This window comes from the organism of the source record quoted next, unplaced genomic scaffold, assembly GCF_019419815.1.
Source record: "Pyrus x bretschneideri cultivar Hongxiangsu unplaced genomic scaffold, Pyrus_bretschneideri_v1 Contig5, whole genome shotgun sequence".
Lineage (NCBI taxonomy): Eukaryota > Viridiplantae > Streptophyta > Magnoliopsida > Rosales > Rosaceae > Pyrus > Pyrus x bretschneideri.
The window spans coordinates 1,888,489-1,912,463 of record NW_025999787.1 but is presented as its reverse complement, the minus strand read 5'-3'; the positions used below and the strand labels follow the sequence as shown (position 1 = coordinate 1,912,463).

The 23,975-nt window shown below is 42.7% G+C and overlaps 1 protein-coding gene across 1 annotated transcript; it reads right to left on the bottom strand.

Annotated features, from left to right (window-relative positions):
- Nucleotides 1-5,372: 5,372 nt before the first annotated feature.
- LOC103931209 (cytochrome P450 94C1-like) lies at nt 5,373-7,384 on the bottom strand. The gene has a single exon (XM_009340631.3). It carries the CDS (start codon nt 7,307-7,309, stop codon nt 5,804-5,806), a length of 1,506 nt encoding a protein of 501 aa, XP_009338906.3. The 5' UTR covers nt 7,310-7,384; the 3' UTR covers nt 5,373-5,803.
- Nucleotides 7,385-23,975: the final 16,591 nt, after the last annotated feature.

Below are 23,975 nucleotides of genomic sequence, written 5' to 3'. Positions count from 1 at the left end.
ATTGGGTCCCCTTTGCCGAATTCCTCTCCAAGGCTTGAACTTTCGACTCGGGTGCCCGCAATCTATGGTCAAACGCCATAATCCACATATCCTCCTCTTAAAAGTTCCACACGACCTGGTCGTACGCTTTATTCATGTCGAGCTTCAACCGCACTTCAAAAGGCTTATAAGCCGGCCTTCCTCAAAACTAGTAGCACACATTCTGCATTTCTTTCTTTGCACACTCATGTTTATTTTTGGTCTCTGAATTGAGTAAATCAAAAGATAAACATGAAAAATAAGTTAACAATACTATTTTGGAAATCATTTATGTATCAAAACTATTAGATATTGGCAACCCTAACTGTGAGAAAACCATTCATTAAAACAAAACTGAAAATGGTTAATGATAGAACTCTTATCAGATAAGATATGAGGCCATTAAATTGGGTTAATGATGCTTCCTTGTAAAGGGTTACAATCAACAAGATTAACTATCGTAAGGCTGGTAAATTGTTACTGTGAAAAAGAGATGGTTGCACAACAAATTCTAATTGGTCTTAAAATCTAAAGGTAAGTTTCCTAAAGGTCGGTGGTCTTGGTTTTAAGTGGTCTTTTGAGTAAGGCAAAAGGAATGAAACAAGTAAAGGTAGCTTTGGTTTGAAAGTCTGTAGTCTGTTTTGTTGAACGATTAGAGCATTTCCAAACGAGATGTCAAAATCCTAGGTGGAATGCCACTGTGCATATTTGACATCAAAGGTCTCTCCAACTGAAGTGCTATTTGCTGGATTTGAAGGCTTGTTGATTTGGAGTAAAATTTGACATTAATGTCTAATTTATTTTTAATTAATTTTAATGTTGGGTCCCTTATTCCACTTTTAACCAATAAAAATTTTGTTTCTGTTGCAGTCCTGTTAGATTAGGAATGTGATTGTGTAAATCCTAAATCCTAACATATATAGGATATCCTTATGGGATTCTACCATATCTCTTAGACTAGATATTATCCTATTAGAGTTGTAATCCTATTAGGGTACGGAATTAATCTTCCCTACTACTATAAATAAAGGCACAATGGGGTGGAATAAAACACACCTGACAATTACACATCTCTCTCTTCTCTCTCTATGTGCCACACCTCTTCTCTCTCTAGCCTCCATAATTGTTTAATAAATTATGCTTATAACACGTTATTAGCACGCTCTTGATGCTATGCTAAAGGGAGTTTGATCTTCAATCGGGGGAGTATTACGTTTTAATCATTCTTTTTATGATTAATTTATTATTTTATTGAATTGATCTAGACGCTATTGATTCAATTTAATTTTTCTGTGTTAAGCGTGATACAACGCATCGGAGATGCAATTCCGGCTTTCCGAGAGTGATCTTCTACAAATTCAAAGGCTTTTATAGTTTTCTACCAATCAGGTACGCTTAAAATAATGTAAGATATTTGAATGACCATGAAGTATGAAAACATTCTCCATGATGCATGAACCCCCTATATTTATATTTTCCTTCTGATATATATATATATATATATATATTGTATATGTTTCATATATTTGTCAATAAATATATACGTTTCATGCATTACGGAATTTTTGCTATGTGGAATTTGTGAGTCAAAGCATTGAAATAAATTAATAACAATTAGGGTTTTTCAAACCCTAGAGTTGAAAAAAAAATAAAAAATATTGGGATTTTTTTTTCCGGCTCCACGCCGCGTCACCACCACACATTGAGCCACGTTGGTTGGCCTACAGCCTAGCCCGTTGAGCAGCTGTGACTAGACAACATCGTTTTGACGTCTGGACCGACATTAGCAACCATTTGGGCTTGCTACGCATATACCGACAATCAGACCCTTTGGCCTAGGTAAGGTTTCCACGAGCCTGAAGCCTCTAGCCCATTCCATCAGGCATGCAGCCTTGCTGGGCTTGTACTTGTACCCTGGCCCACTTCCAGTGAGCTTGATGTTTCCTGGGCCTTGTCCATACACATGGCCTGCCTATAATAGCCTATGTGTTGCTGGGCTAGCCCTTGAGTCTCAACCCGGTTGCCAATAGCCTCTGAGCTACTAGGCTTCGTCTCGCACCAGCCCAAGCCAGCGCAACTGGGCTTGCTTCCATGTGCTTGTTTTTGGCCTAACTCCAGCAGCTTTGAGCTACTGGGCTTATCCCAACCCACGGCCCAATGGCCTGTAGCCTTCCCATGGCCCCTGAAAGCCTACAGCCTTATTGTAGAGCCTTGCCCATTCATTACAACCAACCTAATTAAGCTGGGCTACGATGTTTTTTTTTTATCCAATGCTAATTTTTGGCATTCCCGCTTCATAACCATACCCATTTAATTTTTGGGATGTTTTGGTTAACACTAATAAACCTATAATTCACTTGTCACTTGGCCCACTGCCAATTGAAGCTAATAAGAACAGTATGTCATTATTTTGCTTCCACGATCGACCCTGTATGATCCCAATTTATTGAATTAATTAAAAGTGACCAGTAGTCCATTAATCTGACAAGAAATTCAAAATTATTGACCTGAAGACCGCTTTTGGAAATTAACGATTCAATAATTTATTTTTCTTCTTTGAACCGTTGACATCCTTTCGTAGTCCCGAAGTGCTCATCCTTAAGTTCCCGAAGCGCTCATCCTTAAGTTCCCGAAGCAACTCAAATCCAATGCATTTAAATCAGTACCTTGTATTCTATGTTCTTACAGGAACCTCTCTTTTTATGAACTAAACGTTCATAAACTAAATTGAACCTGTAGTTTCAAATTTAGTGCCTTTGAACCTGAAGTTTTCATAAAAACAATACACCCATGAAAACTCGAATCTTTCATACATACCATGTCTTAAAACTTGAATGTTCTAACTTTGATGCTTATGGATATTTTATTTCCTATAACATTATTCACAATCTTGTTCCATCCATTCAGTGGATTGTCGAACCGTCACAAGTTTGATCTCACTGATTTGGAAGTTTCTAATAGAAACCACTTTTTGTGGGTACAAGATGTGAATCTCCACTTGACTATCAAGAAGCTGAGAAACCATCGTAGCCAACAATGGCATAGAAGAGCTGAATAAGCCTACGCCATGATCTTTATTCGAAGACTTATGCCTAAAGCATTACCCACGGAAGTACCTCCCGAACGAGGACTCCATGGCTTTTTGGCTCGCTCCTATGGACCGTCTAATCATGATAGACATCACCTGAAGCATACAATTATTACGTCCATGAATGAGTACGATTCTAAAGTTTATAAATCCGATAGAATTTCGACTCGAGAATACATTTTCTTGTCCTTCCATGTTTCTATCTCGCTCTTGAGGCAGTAGTGTAGAAAGCAGAAGTTTACCAAATTGGACTCGTCCCCATGGGCAGCCGTTGAAGAGTCCCCTAACTATGATTGGCACCTTCGCGAATAGGAGTGATGGTTGATCTACCAGGGCAGTCATCTTGGCCTTCGTTTTCAGAGTCAGATGCTTGACAATAGGCGTGCTCGGTATCTACATATATTTTGGGGGTCTCAGAAATGCGAAGTAAACTACTTGCAAAGTTAGACCCTAATTGCTAAGGAAAGTCAACGCTATAAATCTACCTAGCCTACTAAGTCATAAAGAATGCCCTACTCCACTCTACCAACTAGACTAGCCAAATTTGGTCTTTGCCGGTGTTGTTTGACATTAATGGTAACCCACAACATAAAAGTCAGAGTAATATCGAAACTACTGTGAAATGTACCAAAGGAAAACAAAAGAAAAGATACTAGCACAATAAGCCAACTTGAGAGACACGAGATTGGTAAAACTTAAGTCTCTAGAGATGGTCATGAGTTATACAGCCCCGAGCACTTGATCTTAGTCGTTGATAAAGAGCGCCAAAACGACCATATCGTGACACGTGGCAGCTCACTTGCTCAATCTCTGATGTAGAGGGATGTGAAACCACTTCACGGGCCACGAGGTTACACCTGCCTGTTACACCTTCAATAGGGAGGCCCCTCGATTCCACCACCAACCTACAACGAACATATGCTTAACAAGTACATGTTCCTGACAACACTAGCTCCTGGCTCAAGAGTCTGGTAACTGATGAGATTTTGAGTCGAGCGCTTAAAAAAGCATGAGTCGATCGCCAAAGGCACACCATTATGGGCATGCAACACAACACCTAAGTGCCACCCCTAAGTGTCGACCAACCCCTGCAACTTCATACCCAAGAAAGAACCCTTGGATAAGGAGTTGGCGGACTTGTTAACGTAGAGTCATTTCCGACCGTGATAGGTGCAAAGAAAAATCAAGGTCTAATGAACGTGGAAAGTTGAAGCTAAGTGCTTTAAGAAGTCCTGGCCTCTAGTGTTTAATCAGCAATCAATCCAAGCACTAGATGGCAAAATGGCCATTGACAACTTTAAGGCACAAGGTCCTAGGAGCAGAAAGAGCATGCCTACTCAAATGTCAACTATGAGCCATGTGGCAGCTAGACGAAAGAATAGAGGCCTACGAAGGGACATAAAGGCTGACAAGTAGAACGCTCAAGTATGAGTCCCGACCAACTCTAGGGCCAAGCGAGGTGGTTTGCTGTGCCATCCCAAAAGAGGACACAAGTTGACTTGAGCAAGTGTCACCTCGATGCTATGTGTTAGCCAAAGAACGGAAGGACAACTAGCAAGTCTAATCTATACATTCAGCCCATTAAATAGAAAAGAAGTGATAGACTTGAGCCCATAGGCTGAAGACTCAGAGAATGGCCTATATAAGGCGGATGAGTACTCTTTAGAGGGGGTCGAACGAATTGACTTGTACTATGCTGGGCGACCGCTACTTGTAATCTAGTTGGTCATTTATCTAAGAGACTTAATGGATGTAGTCTAGTTTTGAGGGGTGAACCACTTAAATCCTTTGTCTTTTCTGTATTGTTTGCAAAACCCAAGTCCATCAAAGGCAACACTTGATCAATTCTACCTTTATTGGCTTCACCAATTTTGAGCGTTAACACATTCCATACATATTTATAATAATAGTTGGTTTCTTTTTCTACATGTTCTTTTGAAACTTTTATTTTTTACCACCAACTGTACACAGTTATGCATTTGTCTTTCATTTCTACGATGAGTTAAATAGTGTGATGTAGCAAAATTTCGTAGTACTCGTTGTATGGAAGAATTGCTCTTGTTGCATTGATTGCAGCTGAGAGGTTTTCCTTTCAATCAATGGAGCTCCAAGGCTGTCTCTAGAAAATGAACCAGTTACTTACTATTACTCAAACCGGAAGAATATATGGACCAACAATACATCAAGATAACATATAAATATAAAGTAATACAGTACAGCTCTATACTTCCCAGTTTCGTTCTGTAGGCCAAGAGTAGTACAGATATAGAAGACAAACTACTGTTTATATATAGATGGTAATAAACTGGTCGTCTAGGCTACTATAGCTAGCAGCCTAGCCACTGCATACACTCATTTAGTTCCCTTTGTACCATTATACCATATATCTAGTACCTAATAATATTTTGCCTCACTTACAGTATGATAAAGTGACCCAGTGATAGGAAGAACCATGACAATATGAACCACAAATTAACCCATTTTCCTTTTGAACTATTAAACCATATATATACATCAAATTTGTGACTTCTGCTCATGAATTCAACCTTATGGGTTAGTCGAATAAGTTAGCATTTATTCTACCCACAAGTGCCAACCACTTCTAATGTTCCCCAGCAGCTGAAAGGCAAACTATATATAGAGACCTATAGTACGTATTTATGCATGCATGAAACCACCAAAATGTTTCTCTGCTCATCAGCCTTCCCTTTCTTCAATTCGAACCGGCAGGCCACCCCTCACGGTGGCAGTGAGGCCCGGGACAAACTGCGGTCTCCTTTCAGGTTCCAGAATCTGAATATCAAACCTCCCCACAAGTGCGACAGCGACGCATTGCATTTCCATCACCGCCAATTCCTTCCCCAAACAAACCCTCTCCCCGCCTTGAAAAATCGGGTACTTGTACGGACTCTCGGGCGAAAAAAGCCCCTTCTTCAACCACCTATCGGGCTTGAAATCGAGACAATCCGAACCCCAAATGCTCTCCATCCGGCCCATTGCGTATTGATGGTACGTAACTCTAGTCCCACTCCGTACAAAAGTACCATCGGGTAGCACATCATCCTCCTGACAGAACTTGGAATCGAATTGTATCGGCGGGTACAACCTCATTGTCTCATAAAGCACCGCATGCAAGTAGTGCATTTCCCGCATTTGATCAAAACTCGCAGTCGCAAGTCCTTCTCTAGTCGGACCCATGACCTGATCCAATTCCTTCCGGATCTCCCGCTTCACTTCCGGGTGTCTTGCGAGTAAATAAAACAAGCTGGTCAACCCGGAAGAGATGGTGTCACGGCCCGCCAACAGAAAGTTCACGACAATGTCTCTGAGGTACTGATCGTCTTCAATGTTGGCCATGAATCGAGAGAGAAGGTCCTTCTGCGTCGAAAAAGTACCCATTTCACGACGTTGTTTGATGATGCTCTTGGCCAAGTTGTCCACCATTTTAACGGCTTCCTTCAGCTGCCTCTCCGATCCAAGGTTGAAAAATCTCTTTATCTTCCACACGATAGGCGACGACGTCATTGCCCGCTCCGCAGAGAGCTTTGACGCCAAGTCAAAGGCCACCGCAAAGTCAGATATCGGAAGGGATAGCTGGAGACAGCCAGGGTCCAATCCGAAAGAGAATTTGCAGATGTTGTCAAAGGAAAAGCGTCGAAACAGGTCCTGTATGTCAACGACGCCATTTTCGCCTTCGTTACCTGCAACCGAGGCTAATAACGGAATCAGTCTGGATTGGATTTCGGCGCTCACGATTTCTAGCGCGTAGGAGCGGACCGAGACACTGCCGAGCTCTAAACTCGCCATCTTACGCTGGAACTGCCACCCGTCGCCATCGACGTTAAAGATTCCGAGGCCTAAAAGGTCGCCAAGAATGGTCGTGAAGAGTTTACCTTTCGGGTAGTTGTGGAAGTTGGTTTTGATGATATGCTCGACGTTTTCTGGGTTGGCGGTGATTATATTGCCGAGGACGTGGACGTGGATGGTTCCGGAGGGCGACTTTTTGAGAAGGTGAGTGTACCAGTCACATAGATTGTCGAAGCTTCCTGACCAGCTCGAGCTCAGAAAGCTTTGACATATGTGGCAGTTGCACCATGGCCGGAGCCTGATGATGAAGATCAGCAACGAAAACAAAGAAAACAAGGATGCGAAGGAAAAGAAGACCAAGGACAAGGTGCTGCTCATGGACTCCAAAGTAGTCATATTTTGGGAGAGAGAGAGAGAGAGAGAGAGAGAGAGAGAGAGAGAGAGAGAGAGAGAGGCAGGTGGAGAGGAAATGAGTAAGGAAGGGAGCTAAGGAGGGGGTGTTTATATATTGGAAAATATTTGAGTAGGGCAAAAGTTGGGGTGTGTGTTTGTTTTTTTCATTTGAGTGTGTTGTGACAAAATGACAGGCGCGCACATGAGGGAAAAACGGCATGTGAAACGCGTGCGCAAAATAACAACTGGGGCTCGAGGCTCGGACGTCATGATCATAGTCACTCGTTTAATATTCCACGTGGTTGTATATTTCTTATTATTTGTTTCTCGGCTGTGCATGCGTTACAGGCTTTACAGTTTACACAGCGCTGTCTTTGCGTCGACAAAATGTCGGCTTATGTGTCTGATGGCCGACTTTAAGATTAAAACCTTGGCACGAGGTTTTCTTCAGTTAGGTAACTGAACGGAAAATATCGGGAAGATAAGAAAAAAAATTCCGAATAAAATTTTTATTGAAAATCTATAGTTTTCAAAACGTTTTTTTTTTTTTTTTTTTTTTTATACGAAGAACTAAAATTCCTTGGTTATAAAATTGCCTCAAGCTGCACAAGGATTCAAACATCATGAACAATCAACAGCTACAATCAAGAAACAGCAGACCAAATTAAACCCAAATTGAAAATCGAAAACCGTACTTTGATTTTAAAATCCCTAAATCGAAAATCTAATTTAGTTCATTATAAAAAAATAAAAATAAAAATAAAAAAAGACAAAATAATTGCGAGTCAGGGTGAAATTTCTTACCTTCTAGGCTTGTATGTGAGCGAATGGTGGAAGTTCCAGTAGGAATTCGGAGTTGAAAGATGTATTTGGTGGGGTGTCGCCAATTTAATGACATCAGATGACACTATACTCGAACAATCTCTGAAACTCAAATTCAAGGCAAGCAATAACGAAGCATAATATGAAGCACTCCTAGCACGACTCAGGGTAGCAGAAGAACTCTAGGTAAAGGAACTGTCAATTCACTGTGACTCAATGCTCATAGTTAACCAAGTTACAGGAGACCACGTGGTTCACCATCCCACGATGGGACTCTACCCAAATAAAGTCAAGAAGCTACTCAAGAAATTCCAGAAGTATGAAATCACACAGATCCCAAGATAAGAAAATAGCCATGCCAACGCACTGACAAACATAGCTTCAATTATCGACTATTCCTTCCGGTGAACGATCCATTTTGAGTACCTCACTGTTCCAAGCACTCACAAGCCAGAGCTGGAAGTAATAGTCGTCATTGACACCCGAGAAAATTGGATGGACAATATCATTGACTACATACAAGACAGAAAATCACCAGAAGATTGCAACTTCGCCATAAAATTATTCCAAAAGGCGTCGAGGTACATGGTCAACTGTGGGATGCTGTACTGACACTCCTATTCCGGACTCCACCCCTTATCTGTCACTCTAAATCTAGGCCTATAGATCTTAAGTGACATTCATTCCAGAGTATGTGGAAATCATGCAGGAAGAAGGTCGTTGGCCCAGAAAGCATTAACTGCTAGATATTACTGACCCACTATGCGACAAGACGCCACTATCCGTGCCCAAAGATGCGACAAATGTCGAAGGTATGCGCCTATAAACCATTAACATGCAAAAGAGCTTAATACTTTGACAGGATTATGGCTTTTATACAATTGGGCATTGACTTAGCTGGGCCCCTTAACAAGGCTCAAGGAAGCAGGGAGTACCTGATAGTGGCCATGGATTACTTCTCAAAATGGATAAAGGCAGAATTGCTGACTAGAATCACCAGAGTCATTGTAAAGTTTGTTGTTTGGAAAAACATCATTTGCCGATTTGGCATCCACATACAATACTCATTGACAACAGACTATAGTTCGCCAACTCCGAAGTCATAGATTGATACAAAAACTGAGAATCGGTCACCTCAATTCCACTTCGAGATATCCACAAAGTAATGGGCAAACAAAAGCTTCGAAAAAGGCTATTTTGAAGTGTTTGAGGAAGAGGCTTGAAAAGAAAAGTAAGTAGCTTGAAGAGCTATCTGGAGTTTTATGGGCATATTGCACAAAAAATTCGGAAAGGTACAAGGGAAACACCGTTATCCATGGCTTAAAGGATAGAAGCTGTCATCCCGATCCAAGTCACGACAATTTTAAACCTGCACGCTGCAAAGCGAACCGCCTTAGAAAACGCGAGAATCCTCAAGTCCAATCTAGACTTTGCAGAAGAACGTCGGGAATGTACTTAAGTCTGACTAGCAACTTACCAGCAGCAAGTCCGGTCATATTACAACAAAAGCGTAAAGCCTAATAGCTTGCAAGTTGGGGACTTGGTCTTAAGAGAAGTGTTGATGCACAAAATAGGCGAGGACTTTGGTATAACAGAAAGTGTCAAGTTTGTGACCTTCGCTAGATTGCTCTGGTCATTAGTGTGGATAAGTATGTAAATGAATAGAGATAGGGAAGCAAACAACATAAGATGTATGTGGTTCACCCAGATTGGCTACGTCCATGGAGTAGAGAAGTTCTCATTAGTTGTGAAGGGTTTACACAAATACATAGGTTCAAGCTCTTTTTTAGTGAGTTCTAGTGAATAGTTTAGTACAAATGACATTAAGGGTTATTGTGGGAGAATGATCCCCTTTTATAGAAGAGAGTTTCTAGCTTTGTTCTGACATTGACACGTGTCGTGTTGTGATTGGCCTCTGATATCGACACGTGTTGCGCTGTGATTGGCCTCTGATACCGACATGTGTCGCGTTGTAATTGGCCTCTTGGTTGGAGGAAAAGTCTTGTGGGTCCTTAACGGTATACTATTGACCGGTGCTTAGTAGTTTCAGGATTGGTCAAGTATGGTACAAACAGTGCTCCCCTAAGTTCCCGAGTAAAGGAAGCTCCTTGGTTGAGGACTTGCAAGATCCAAGCCATTGGGTAATCACGAAACTTCCAAGTACCAAAGTGTGGTGTCACCTTCACTTGCCTTCTCTGTCCTGTAAGTAGATGTGCCATCTTCTCTTGGAAGTACTTTTCCTTCATCCAGGAGTGGTATCTTTAGTTGGCGTTGACGCACAAGGTAATGTATCATTTTCATTTGAAGCTTACTTGCAGTTTCAGGTTTGGTCAAGTGCGATACAAACCATATAGTAAGAGTCCCCCAAGTCTCTAAGTGAGGAGATATGCCGAAGGAGGTGACAGACAAGGTAAGCAATCAAGGTTCCAAGCAATCAGTCTCAGATCGGTAGGTTCATCTTGGGTTCCGGCTGATTGTACTCATTCTCCCTGTCTCTCATTCAGCAACAAGGATAAAGAGAAGAAATAGGGAGAAGAGATGATATGAGGTATTCTTGTTTTTGGAGAAGACGGACGAATCGGCATGTGTTTTGTTGTACTTGACTTTCCACAAGTGTATTCTTGAACTGGGCTGGAGGGTTTCCTGGTTTCCTCCAAAGAAGCGAGCTAACTCTAGAATTTGAGGGTCAAAACAAGTCCGTCAAACCTGGAGTATGTTCGATCCTGATGATATGGGATACTTTTGCTGTTTGACAAAGTAGTAGATGTGGTATGGCGAAGCTTTGTTCTTCGACAATGGTGTTAGCAAAAGGCTGTTAAGGCTTCTCGATCTCTTTAATTAGAATAATGATGCCGAGCTTGGATTTGACTTAGACTCTTCTGTCTGGATTGTGCGGTTTCACAAGAAGGGCGTCGTGCTGTAGTGATTTGTTCTAGTTCGCCGTTGAACCTTCTGCTTCAATCTTTTGTATAGCAGAAATGGTGCACAACCTTTGCATTTAAATGGTCCTTCAGAGCACCACTTCTCAGTGACTCCTCCATGCTTGGCAGCTTCAGAGTAAAGAGCCAATATCGTACTAACTGTTTTGAGGTATTTGCCGAAAGAATTCGTGACCTTGACAACAGTTGAGGATGAGTACTCGAGAGCAATACTCAGGTTCCAACTGATTGCATTCTTTATCCTTGTCCTGCAGGTAAGAGCAAGGGCAAAGGAAAAGACAGGGAAAAATCATGACATGGGATACTCTTACTTTCAACCCTGATGATATGAAATATTCTTGCTCTAATGTGGCTGGTTGGCATGGGTATTGTCGAGGGAGAAGAAGATGGAGTATTCCGAGAGGCTAGATTGGGAGTGCCATTTCGGATGTGAGGAAGGGTTGAGCATTTTATTTTATTTTATTTGGCAGGTCTGCCTGGCTGTGAAGGATGGAGGTTAACATATATAGGAATTGTCCCAACAGCGAGTAGTAATGTTGTTCCTTTACCCTTCTCGGTCAGAGCAATGTAGTGGTCGCTGCAAGGTTCACGTGTTTTAACTTTGTCAGAGCACTTTGAAAAGGTGGTCTGCGGTATCCAGAAAGCTGATGTTGCGTGTGAGGATTATGGACAAATTTTATCCAATGAAACCCGACTTCTCGAAGTTCGAGGAGCGGTGCCTCTTCGATTTCTGAGCAGGCAATCTTGTTGGGGATATGGTTCTCGAGATTCGAAGAGCGGTGCCTCTTCGATTTCTAGGCAAGCAATCTTGTTGGGAGTGTTTTCTCAGATGTGAAGAAAGGTTGGGCATTTTTGCAAGTCTGCTTTGCCTCGGAGCACAGAGGTTGACACACATAAGGATTTTCCAATAATCAAGCAGTGGTGATGTTCCTTTATCCTTGTGGGTAATAGTAGGGTAACTGGGCCTTCAACATTTACTTGTCTTAAATTTGTCAGAGTTCTTTGGCAAAGTTGTCCTTGGTATCCGAGGAACTGATGTTGCGTGTGAAGATTGCTAATAAATTTTAACTCAGGAAATCTGCTTCTCGAAATTTGGAGAGTGATGCCTCTTCGATTTTTGAACAAGTAGCCCTATTGAAGATCTGGCTCTTTCTTTTATAGGAGCACCAATTAAGTTCAAAGAGTCTGTTCTGAAAGTTATTGCTTGTAGGAAGTTTTCCCTTATTTTCGTACTTCTGAGACTTACTATACCTAATTTTTTCTTCATCTTTTCTGAGAATGTCTGGCCCGTCTGACCGTCGTTTGGACTTAAATGTTGTAGAAAAGGTAGCCATGTCTCCTCAAGATAACATATGGTGCCCATCCTTCTTATCTCCTACTGGTCCCTTTATTATTGGGGACTCTGTGATGAAGAATGATATGACCGCTGCGGTGGTGGCCAAGAATCTTCTTACTCCCAAAGACAACAAACTACTTTCCAAACTATCCGATGAGTTGGTTGTTAAGGATTCTCTGGCTTTCAGTGTCCAATGTGCAAGTTCTGTGTCTAATATGGCCCAACGCCTATTTGCTCAAACCCGCCAAGTTGAATCGTTGGCGGTTGAAGTGATAAGTCTCAAACAAGAGATCAGAGGGCTTAAGCATGAGAATAGACAGTTGCAGATGCTCGCACATAGCTATGCTACAACCATGAAGAGAAAGCTTGACCAGTTACAGGAATCCGAAGGTCAGATTTTAAATGATCATCAGAGGTTTGTGAGTTTGTTCGAAAGGCATTTATTGCCTTCGTCCTCTGGGGCTGTACCATATACTGAAGCTCTAAATGATCAACCTCTGATGCCTCCTCTTTCTAGGGTTCTGCCCAGTACTGAGGCTCTAAATAATCACCCTCCGATGCCTCCTATTTCTGGGGCTTTGCCGAGTGTTGAGACTTCTCCTGAGCAGCCTTTGTGAAGGCGCCCTCCTGTTTGTTTGTTTTAATTCATGTGTATGCACGTATTTGTAATTTATCGAAGATATCAATAAATAAGTTTTACTTCATTCAACGTGTTGTGTTAAATACACTAAGGTATCCTTCACTAAGCTCTTTGAATTTTTTATTTTGTTGAAGTTTGCATATTGAAACTTTGTGGGTGGACCCTGTAGGTTGAAGTAGTGCTCCCTTAATTTCTTGAGTGAGGAAAACTTCTCGGTTGGGGACTTGAAAAATCCAAGGCACTGAGTAGTCGCGAAATTTCTGAGTACCAAGGTGTAGTGGTATATGGTAGGAGTCCCTCAAGTCTCCGGTCGAGGGACGTGTCTTGCTAGTAGGCCATTTTCCAAACAAAACTTCACCATTTTCCTTTCTAAGTGGTTGCCCAAAACTCCTCCTTCATATATATTTGGTATGAAAGTTGTTAGGCCCAAAGAAAGGGAGGCCTAGGCTCATTTTATTTTATTTTATTTTATTTTTTGGGTGAAGCTTTGATGTTGAAGTTTTGTAGGTGAAGTTTTGGTGTTGAAGCTTTTGTGTTGAAGCTTTGGTGTTGAAGCTTTGTAGGTGAAACTTTTGTATTGAAGCTTTGTAGGTGAAGCTTTTGTATTGAAGCTTTGTAGGTGAAGCTTTTGTATTGAAGCTTTGTAGGTGAAGCTTTTGTGTTGAAGCTTTGTTGGGCACCATAAATTGATTTTGCTTCACACTATCTTGATCAAGAGTGTGTGAAGCTTTTGAGAATTGTGGTTGCTCTCCATTGATGAAGCTTTGTTTGATGTTGAAGCTTTGTTGTTAAAGCTTTGTTTGATGTTAAAGCTTTGTAGTTGAGAGTTGAACCTTTGTAGGTGAAGTTTTGGTGTTGAAGCTTTGTAGTTGAGAGTTGAACCCTTGTAGGTGAAGTTTTGGTGTTGAAGCTTTTGTGTTGAAGCTTTGGTGTTAAACATTTTGCGTTGAAGCTTTGTAGTTGAGAGTTGAAGCTTTGTAGGTGAAGCTTTTGTATTGAAGCTTTGTAGGTGAAGCTCTTGTGTTGAAACTTTGTAGGTGAAGCTCTTGTCTTGAAACTTTGTAGGTGAAGCTCTTGTCTTGAAGCTTTGTTGAGCACCATAAATTGATTTTGCTTCACACTATCTTGATCAAGAGTGTGTGAAGCTTTTAAGAATTGTTGTTGTCTTCCATTGATGAAGTTGTTGCGTTCCTTTTTTTCTTTTTCTTTTTTGGAATGAGGGGAACAAAAATTTGAAGTTTGAAATTCCCTAGCTTGTGGAAGTTTAAAGACTTTCCATGTGGGTCTTTCTCATGGTTTGAATTTGAATTTTGAATTTCTTTGGTCCTGTTGAACTTATATAAGAAGGATAAGTCTCCATTCTTTAACTTGCCTTCATTTGCTTATTTTGTAGTAATTTTGGAAGACAGAGTGTTCTCTAGTTGAGAGGGATTCCGACATTGCTTTGCATCATCTTCAGGTTGGTAGTCTTTTCCACTAAATCGCATGCTTTCATTTTGGTTGAATTGTTTGAGTGTTCATGTATTTGGTTAAGAACATGATGAATTGGTTGAGCTTTTTCTTCATGCCCTAGGAACTTCCTTATGTTTCGATCTTTCATGTAGTGATAGAGTTTGTTTCTGTTTGTTGTAGATGTCAGAGTCTGGAAGTCCCAGTGATGAGGGTTCCCCTAGCTCTAGCTCTAGGTTTGAGCTTGCAATGTTGGAGTCTTCAGGGCCTTTGTTGGAGTCTTGTACTAAAGAAAAGTTGGATGATTTTCGCAATTGTCAAACTTTAGCCAATATTGGTTCTTCTTTCTTCATGTTAGTGGGTGAGGGGGTTGTTTTTGACGCCATATCCATATTTTGCTCTAAGTTCACAGCGGACCTTTTAGAGAAAAACTTGTTAGATAGCGAAAGGCAGCTTGAAGCCCTAAGGCAGTCATGTAGTATCCCCCGCAGTGTAGGAATGCGTTTGGTACATCATGAAGAATTGCCCTCTGAACCGTCCAAGGGTCATTTCATGTTCTATACCCAAATATTATTGACCTTAGGGGTGAAGTTGCCTTTGCACCCTTGGTTGCAACGGATGCTATCTTTCATTGGATATGTGCCTGGGCAACTCAATCCTGGTTTTTGGGATACCTTGATCGGGTTTTATATTATTTGGATGGAATGTGGGTTATGTGAGCTTTCCTTCCATCAGTGGCGCTGCTGCTATAAGATGCGCCCAGTGAAAGCATGCCTAAGGTATGCCGAGTGTGCATGTCGGAATGAGAGAGAGCGTATTTTCTTTGGTAAGAAAAAAGGCATACTGCACTTGGAAAAATTATTGGTGGTTTCTTTATAATGCTTGGGAGCATGTTAGGGGTGTCACGCCTGAGCGACGTGTTCTTACTCACTTCCAGACTGTAGGTTGTAATGTATCCATTGTTCGCATTGTTTGCTATTTGTTGTAGTTTCTTCTTGTGTCTAACATTTTCCTTCATCCAGTAACTCAAGGCAACATCAAATTGTCCGAACGGGAATTGGCTGATGTAGAGAAGATGTTAAGGGTGCCTAAGGAAGATAGACATTTGGGAAGCTACGGCCTTTGTTTCGAAAGTATGGTTTCCAACCCCTAGTGTCTGAGTGCCAGAGACGAGCAAGTAAGTTGTATCCTTCATTTCGCCTTCTCTTTCTTTTACAAAGTTGCATTCTTTACTTTGATTTTTCTTGTTTAGTGGAGAAAGTAGCAAGAAAGGGGGGACTAGCACCAAGAAAGGGAAAGTACCCATGTTAGTTCTCGTATATGACATTTTGTTTCACAAGGGAGCTCATAAACACTGGGTGAGGCCAGCCCCTAGACCTAAGTCACAAGAGGAGGTCCTCAAGATCACTGCCTCAAAGAGAGCTGAAGCTGAGGCTATCAGGTGTGCTGCTGCCATAGTTGCAGGGGAGGAGAGACGACTGTTGCCTCCTCTTCTTACCATCGATCCCATCATTCCTCCAACCATGAAGTCCACTGACCAAGAAGGTGACCCTAGCTCCAGCCGTAAGACGAAGTATAAGGAAGAGGTTGGCAGCATCCATTGGAAGGATTTGAAGGTTGCCATGCAGCCAAGTAGTTTTAAGTATGTTAATAATTGCTTGGCAGGACGTCGATCCACTGTTGACGAGCTTGGCGAGCCGCTAGATGAGAATGAATCAGATCGTGATCGGATGATGAGGCTATCTTCTTATGTAAGTGTTATTCTGTCATTTCTTTATTTTCTTCCCTCTTTTTCTTGGTAGTGATGATCATTTTGTCATGTAGGTCATGACTGAGTACGACGACAAATTACGAAAGGTTGAGCGGTACACGGCAAAGTTTAAAGAGAATAACCAGCTTGTGAATGATGCCAGAAAAACAAGCAAAGCTTTGGCTGAGGCCATCCGCCTCAAAGATCAACACTTTGAGAGTTTGAAGAGGCGAAATGGTGAGAACGTGAGGATCAAGAAACAACTGGAGGGGACTGGGAAACAGTTGGAGACTACTATCCTCGAAGTTTCCAAGGTTAAAGGGGAGTTGGATAGTGCCTTAGTTGAAGTTTCTGAGCTAAAGTGGAGTATCCCAACTGAGAAGGACGCTGCCATGCAGAAGTTCTTAGGTTCCCAAGCCTTTCAAGATGCTTTTAAACCTCACTGCATCCGGGCGGCTAATTTTGAGAAAAGGAAATGGATGGCTGTCCTTGAGCGTTACGATAATGGAAGCATTATCCAAAAGTGCCGTGATGAGATAGATGAGTACTGACAAAGAGGTGAAGCCTTTGTCCTCGTAGTTGATCCTAGTAGTGAGGATGACTCTGATAATGAGGCTAGCGTCGGTGAGCAGTCTCAGGAGAGTAAGGATGGTTCTGGAGATACCAAGGATGGTGGCGATGGCGATGCGGTTGAAACGCAGAGTGATATTGTCAGGGGTTCGGCCTCAGATGAGGATGACTCATAGTGCCTTTTTTTCTGCATGTATTTTGTATGTACTAGTTTGTTGTTTGTGTGGCATGTACCATGTACTCTGGATGTACTAGTTTGTTGTTTGTCTGGCATGTGCCATGTTATAAGGCTGAGGGTTTTTTGTTTGTGTATGCTTGCAACCTTGTACTGTGCGTTTTGATGTTATTTGCCAAGTATTTGTACTATAATTGATGAATGTTTGGTTATGTTTGAATAGATCCCTTGTTTGGATATAAGTCATGTTGACATATATATATAGACTTTATTTCATGTTGTAAGCATTTGTGTTGAAGCTTCAAACCTGAGCGTTTCAGTGATAGGGATGTAAGGGAGTTAAGACCAAGTTGTCTAAATCACCTCTTTATTGAATTGATACCAAATGGCCTTCATTACATAGGATGCCGAATGGCCGTAGCTCAACACTTGTACAGTGTGAGTCTACTTGTAATAGTACTTCAAGTGATCAGCATTCCATGGATGGCCAAGGGTCTTGCCATCGGAGCTCCTGAGCTTGTAGGAACCAGGGCGACTGATGACAATAACTTCAAACGGTCCATCCCAATTTGGACTAAGCGTGCCTTCACTCGGGACTCGGTCGCATAGTAGTCTTTTCTTCAATACCCAGTCCCCCACTTTGAAAAAGCGAAGTTTGACTCTTGAGTCATAGTAGTTGGAGATGCGCTGCTTGTAGGCGACATTCCTCAAGTGAGCCTGGTTTTTGTGTTCCTCAACTAGATCTAAGTTGAGGGTGAGTTGTTTGTCATTTTCACTTTGCATGTAGTTCTGGACTCGGAAAGTTGCTTGCTCAAGCTCAACTAAGACAACAGCCTCTGTACTAAAGGCAATTGAGAATGGAGTTTCTCCTGTTGAAGTCCGATATGAAGTGCGGTATGACCAAAGAACTTGGGGTACAAATTTTGGCCAACAACCTTTAGCCTTGTCCAAGCTGGTTTTCAAAGTGCGCTTGATTATTTTGTTGATGGCCTCAACTTGTCCGTTAGACTGGGGATGAGCTGGGGAGGCAAAACATAAGTTGATGTTGAACTTAGAACAGAACATCCTGAACTTTTTGTTGTCGAACTATCGCCCATTGTCCATGACTATCGCATTAGGAATGCCAAATCTACAAAGGATGTTCTTCCATACGAAGTCTTCTATTTTTGCCTCAGTAATGGTTGCCAAGGGTTCTACTTCGGCCTACTTTGTGAAGTAGTCAACTGCAACGATTGCATAGCGGACCTTGCCCTTTCCTGCAGGCATTGGGCCGATTAGATCAAGTCCCCATTGGGCGAAGGGCTAAGGGCTAATCATAGGAGTAAGAGGCTCGGGAGGGGAGTGATGAATAGTTGTGTAACGTTGACACTTATCACATGAGCGGGATATTCTGATGGCATCTTGGTGGAGTGTTGGCCAGTAATATCCTTGGCGAAAAGACTTATGTGCTAGGGATCGAGATTCAGCATGATCTCCGCAGACTCCTTCATGTATTTCTCGAAGGACAGTTTCTGCTTCCGCAGGTGTGAGGCACTGTAAGTATGGTAGGTTAAAACCTCTCTTGTAGAGTTGGTCATTAATGATCAGATAACGGGTAGACTTGTATCGAATCTGCTTAGCTTGGACTTTATCATTTGGGAGGGTGCCATGAACAAGGAATTTATAAATTGGGGTGATCCAGCTATCCCCCTGTTGCAAGTTGCATACTTCTGCGACCATGGTGTTTGGTGTTGCCAACAATTCGACATGAATTTTTCTCCCAATCTTGTCTTCCACTGCTGAGGCTAGGCGAGCCAAAGCGTCTGCATGACTGTTTGCCGTTCGAGGGACTTGGGTGTTCTGGTAGTGGAAATGCTTAAGCAAAAGCTGCGTTTGGGCAAAATACGCTGCCATGGAGTTATCCTTAGCGTCAAAGTTATTCGTGACCTGGTTAACCACCAATTGGGAGTCACTGAAGATATTAATTTGTTTAACTCCAAGGTGTTTGGCTAAACATAAGCCTGCTAAAAGGGCCTCATATTCGGCCTCATTGTTTGACGCCTTGAATTTGAAGAGAAAAGCATACTCCATTGCCACTTTGTCGGGGGTAGTCAGGACTAGTCCTGCTCCACAGCCCTGTTGGTTGGATGAGCCATCAACATATAGAGTCTATATTGGGAGTGTTGGTTCTACCTTCCGGGTTTCCAGGGATGATGAAGCCGCTGCCTCAGGTGTAGGAGAAATGTCAACGGGATAAGTGAATTCGGCGATGAAATCTGCAACTGCTTGGCCCTTTTCAGCTGGCTTTGGGTGGTAGTCAGGACTCTGAAGTATTTGTCGAAATGGGTGATTGGTAAGCACGATGATGGAGTGTGCTTGGAAGTAAGGGCGAAGTTTCCGAGCAGACATGGCTAATGCTAGAGCTAATTTCTCAATGTTGGAGTATCGTGTCTCCGCATCTTGTAGAGCCTTGCTAGCGTAGTAGATAGGTCGTTCGATACTACCATCCCTACGAATGAGGACAGAACTAACTGCTGAAGCTGAGACAGATAGATAGACAATTAAGGTGCCGTCAACTTTAGGTTTGGAAAGTAGAGGGGTTTTACTCATGTAATCCTTGAGGTTCTTAAATACTTCGGCACATTCATCGGTCCACGTAATGTACTTCTTACTTCCCTTAAGTGCTTTGAAAAAATGAGCGCATTTGTCTGTGGCCTTAGAGATGAACCTGGTTAAGGTTGCCACCTTGCTAGTAAGGCTCTAGATGTCTTTTGAGGTTACTGGTTCTTTCATGTCCATGATTGCTTTGATCTTTCCGAGGTTAGCTTCAATGCCTCGTTGGCTAATCATAAAGCCCAAGAATTTTCCAGAGCCCACACCGAAAGTGCATTTGTTGGGGTTCAACCTTATTCGATACTTCTTTAGGATGGAGAAGGTTTCAGACAAGTTGGCGATGTGTTGATCAGCATGTTTGCTTTTGACTAACATATCATCAACATAAACTTCCTTATTTTTCCCAATCTGTTCAGCGAACATTGAATTGACTAATCCTTGATAAGTCGTCCCTGCATTTTTTAGGCCGAATGGCATGACTTTATAGCAATATAGTCCTCTATCAGTGGTGAAGGTCGTGTGTTCTTGGTCCGAAGGGTTTATGAGGATTTGGTTGTACCCTGAGTAAGCATCCAAGAAGCTCAAGAGTTCACACCCTGCTGTAGAGTCTATAAGTCTATCAATGAGAGGAAGGGGAAAGTTATCCTTTGGGCATCCTTTGTTTAAGTCGGTGTAGTCGACACACATTCTCCACAAGATCTTTTGAAGCAAAAGACTTTCCTTGGTCGGATTTTTCTTAACAAGGACCATATTTGCTACCCACGTTGGATAATTGACTTCACGGATGAAGCCTATACTTTTGAGTTTTTCAACTTCTGCCTTCATTGCCTCGTATCGTTCAACATAATAAGATCTTCACTTCTGTCTTACTGGCTTAGTCATGGGATCAATACTCAAGCGATGACAGATGATATCGGGAGAAATGCCTGGCATGTCTTCACATGACCAGGCGAAGACTTCAGTGTTTTCTTGCAAAAAAGAGATCAACGACAACCGAATAGGTGGTGACAAAGTGGTGCCAATCTTCACTATGTGGTCCAAATAATCTTTTGAGATAGAGATCTTCTCCAACTCTTCAGCAGGTTATGCTTGCTGGGTGAAAGAGTCATCTCGAGGATCGTCGGGTTGACTGATACCACTGTGAAGATCCAAGTTCGCTTTGTCCGAGCTGGTCTTTATAACTTGGTCATTTATAGAAAGTGTTTCTTTGGGTACATGCAAGTGTTGTTGCTTGACTGAAGTGTTATAACATGATCGTGCACTGAGTTGATCTCCTCTAATGTAACCATTGCCATAGGGGGTTGGAAATTTCATCAACAACATATGTGTGGATACCATGGCCTTGAGATCATTAATGCATGTGTGCCCAAAGATGACATTGTATGCCGTTGAGCAGTCAACCACCAAGAAGTTAGTGGTGATGGTGGCTGTGTACGGGCCTGTACCGATGGTGAAGGGTAAATGTACGCTCCCTAAAGGTTGCACGACATCACCAAAGAAGCTTATCAGAGGAGAAACCGAGTGATCGAGCAAGTGTTTAGCTACATTAAGTGTTTTGAAAGCTTCAGCAAACATGATATTGACCGACGTCTCCGTGTCTACCAGGATTCATCGTACATCAAAGTTGGCTATGTGAGCCTCCACAATCAGTGGGTCGTTGTGAGGATAGATGATACCTCTTTCTTCCTCAGGGTAGAAACATATTGGATCTCAGTTAGGCTTTTGATACTTGCCTCCCCTGATGTCTTCCACGTGAAGCACTTGGTGGCCAGGCTTCAACGTTCGTTCATTGTTTTTCATGGCCCTATTGGAAGATTCAAATATGAGTGTGCCACCGGTTATGGAATACATCACATTCACTTGGCGTTGGTTGCGGTTATTCTTTAAAGGGTGAAGGAGGAACTGGTCAATTTTTCCTTCACGTGCCAAAACTTCAATATGATCACGGAGGGTGATACATTTCTCGCCGTCATGGCCATTATACTCGTGGTAACCACAAAACATGCCTGTGTTCTTCGTGGACTTGAAATCTGGCTCCCTCGACCTTAGCTTTGGTATCAAGTGAGCTATACTGGGGTAAATGGCCGTGCATGTGGCGTTCAAAGGTGTGTATGTCTCATACCTCGGGGTAGGACCATTCTTGACACGTGTTTGGCCCACTGCATTGACTACCTGGGGGCGGGTATTATCGTGGTGATACCTTTGGTTATCGCGATAGTGCCCCTTACTCTTTTTATTAAAATGAGACTGGTGAAGATGGAAGTCTTTCCTCTTGCCCTGAGAATGATACGCCTGTTGACTTGGCGAGGTATTAGGTAAAGCAGGGGGAAGCATCGCTGCTATTTTGAAGGTTGAGGTCTTCTCATTCGGTTGGATTTGGCTTCCACTCCCCATTTGCTGATAAGGGATGGCTGTAGAGAGTTTCCCTTGATATGTCATTGCCTCGGCGGAGGCATGGTTATAAGCCTGTGCCATTACCTCAGAGTAAGTCTTCCAAGTGTTAGCATTGATCATGTACTTGAAGAAATAGTCACGTAGGCCTGCCGTGAAGGCTTTAAAGGTGATCTTGTCATCTGCCTCAGCGCAGCGAGAATACTCATGGCTGAAGCGGCCAGCATACTTTCGTAGTGACTCATCCGGCTTATGGCAAATAGTGTACAAGTCATCTGCGGAATGCAAGCGATCTGTTTGGAAGATGTGTTGAGACACAAATAGTTTCCTCAGTTCCTCAAATGAGTCTACTGTCTTAGGTGGAAGACGGCAATACCAATTCAGAGCTCCACTAGAGAGGGTAGAGGGGAAGAGAAGACATTGTTCTTCGTCAGTGTGCATTTGATATGCCATGGTGGACTCAAAGAGGTTAAGGTGTTCAATCGGGTCCTTCCTTCCAGTGTAGAGTTGTAAGCCAAGCTTCTGCTTTGTCTTTGCTTGGAGGGGGGTGTCGAGGATCCTCCTTGTAAGAGGGCCAGGCCTAGGTTGGTTCCAGTTAGGTATTTCAGCCTGACGTTCGGCCTTCAACTTGTTTACTTCCTCAAGGAGTTGTAGGACAAGGGGGTCATGAATGGAGTCAGGTACTGTTGGATCCTTCTTCCGTAAGTTTCCATCTCCTCTTGGAAGTAGGAAAGCTTGGTCAAGGGCATGGGATTTTTCTTTGGACTCACCGTACTGACTTTCAAGGCGAACCTGTCGAAACGCCCCCGAGTCCCCCGTACCTTCATATTCCTCTAGGACATGTCGCTCATTCTCTAGATTGGCAATTGGCTTGAGGCATGGGAGATGACCGAACCTTTCAAAAACCCTTGGATCATTGACCTTCGAGCTTATGTGGATGGGGTTCTCTCGATGTTGCCTTGAAAGTCCCAACAGTCGCGATAAACGGCTTTTGATCCTTCTACTCCTTCTGCAAGAAGGTGCCTTCCTCCACTTCTCCTGCTTCGGGTCGAAGCCACTAGGTCAAGAAAGGTCTCATGTTGATGAACACCTTGATGAGTAACTCGCTCCCCATTAGGGATATCCGTGTTAAAGGCAGGTGATCCCCCGTGTTGGGGGGCACCCAGGTGGTGGTTGACTTCCCCGGGGGCGATGAGTTCGTGTGTTTGAGTATGCCTAGCTTCATGGAGCATTCCGAAGAGCTTCTCATACTGCTCCTGGAGGATCTCATTCTTTATCGTTATCTTGTTGTTCTGAGCCTCTAGCTCATCGACTTTAACCTAAAGAGCAAACCTCTTTCATTGCTTTGCTATAAGTGCGAGGGGGTGTCATTCTGCGTGTTGTGGCTCCCTTCACTCCCCATGTTGGAGATGGGTGCCTGGTCGAAGGAAAGTGTGCGAATAGTGGAAACCAGCTTGACAAAGCTGGAGAGAGTAGGAATAAGTGTGATTTCCATAGACGGCGCCAAATGTTGATGCACAAAATCGGCGAGGACTTTGGTACAACAGAAAGTGTCAAGTTTGTGACCTTCGCTAGATTGCTCTGGCCATTAGTGTGGATAAGTATGTAAATGAATAGAGATAGGGAAGCAAACAACACAAGATGTACGTTGTTCACCCAGATTGGCTACGTCCACGGAGTAGAGGAATTCTCATTAGTTGTGAAGGGTTTACACAAATACATAGGTTCAAGCTCTTTTTTAGTGAGTTCTAGTGAATAGTTTAGTACAAATGACATTAGGGGTTATTGTGGGAGAATGATCCCCTTTTATAGAAGAGAGTTTCTAGCTTTGTTCTGACATTGACACGTGTCGTGTTGTGATTGGCCTCTAATATCGACACGTGTTGCGCTGTGATTGGCCTCTGATACCGACATGTGTCGCGTTGTGATTGGCCTCCTGGTTGGAGGAAAAGTCTTGTGGGTCCTTGATGGTATATTGTTGACCAGTGCTTAGTAGTTTAGCGAT

What these genes read in the sequence shown, in the direction of transcription:
- LOC103931209 (XM_009340631.3), bottom strand. Translation starts at nt 7,309, where the DNA reads ATGACTACTTTGGAGTCCATGAGCAGCACCTTGTCCTTGGTCTTCTTT.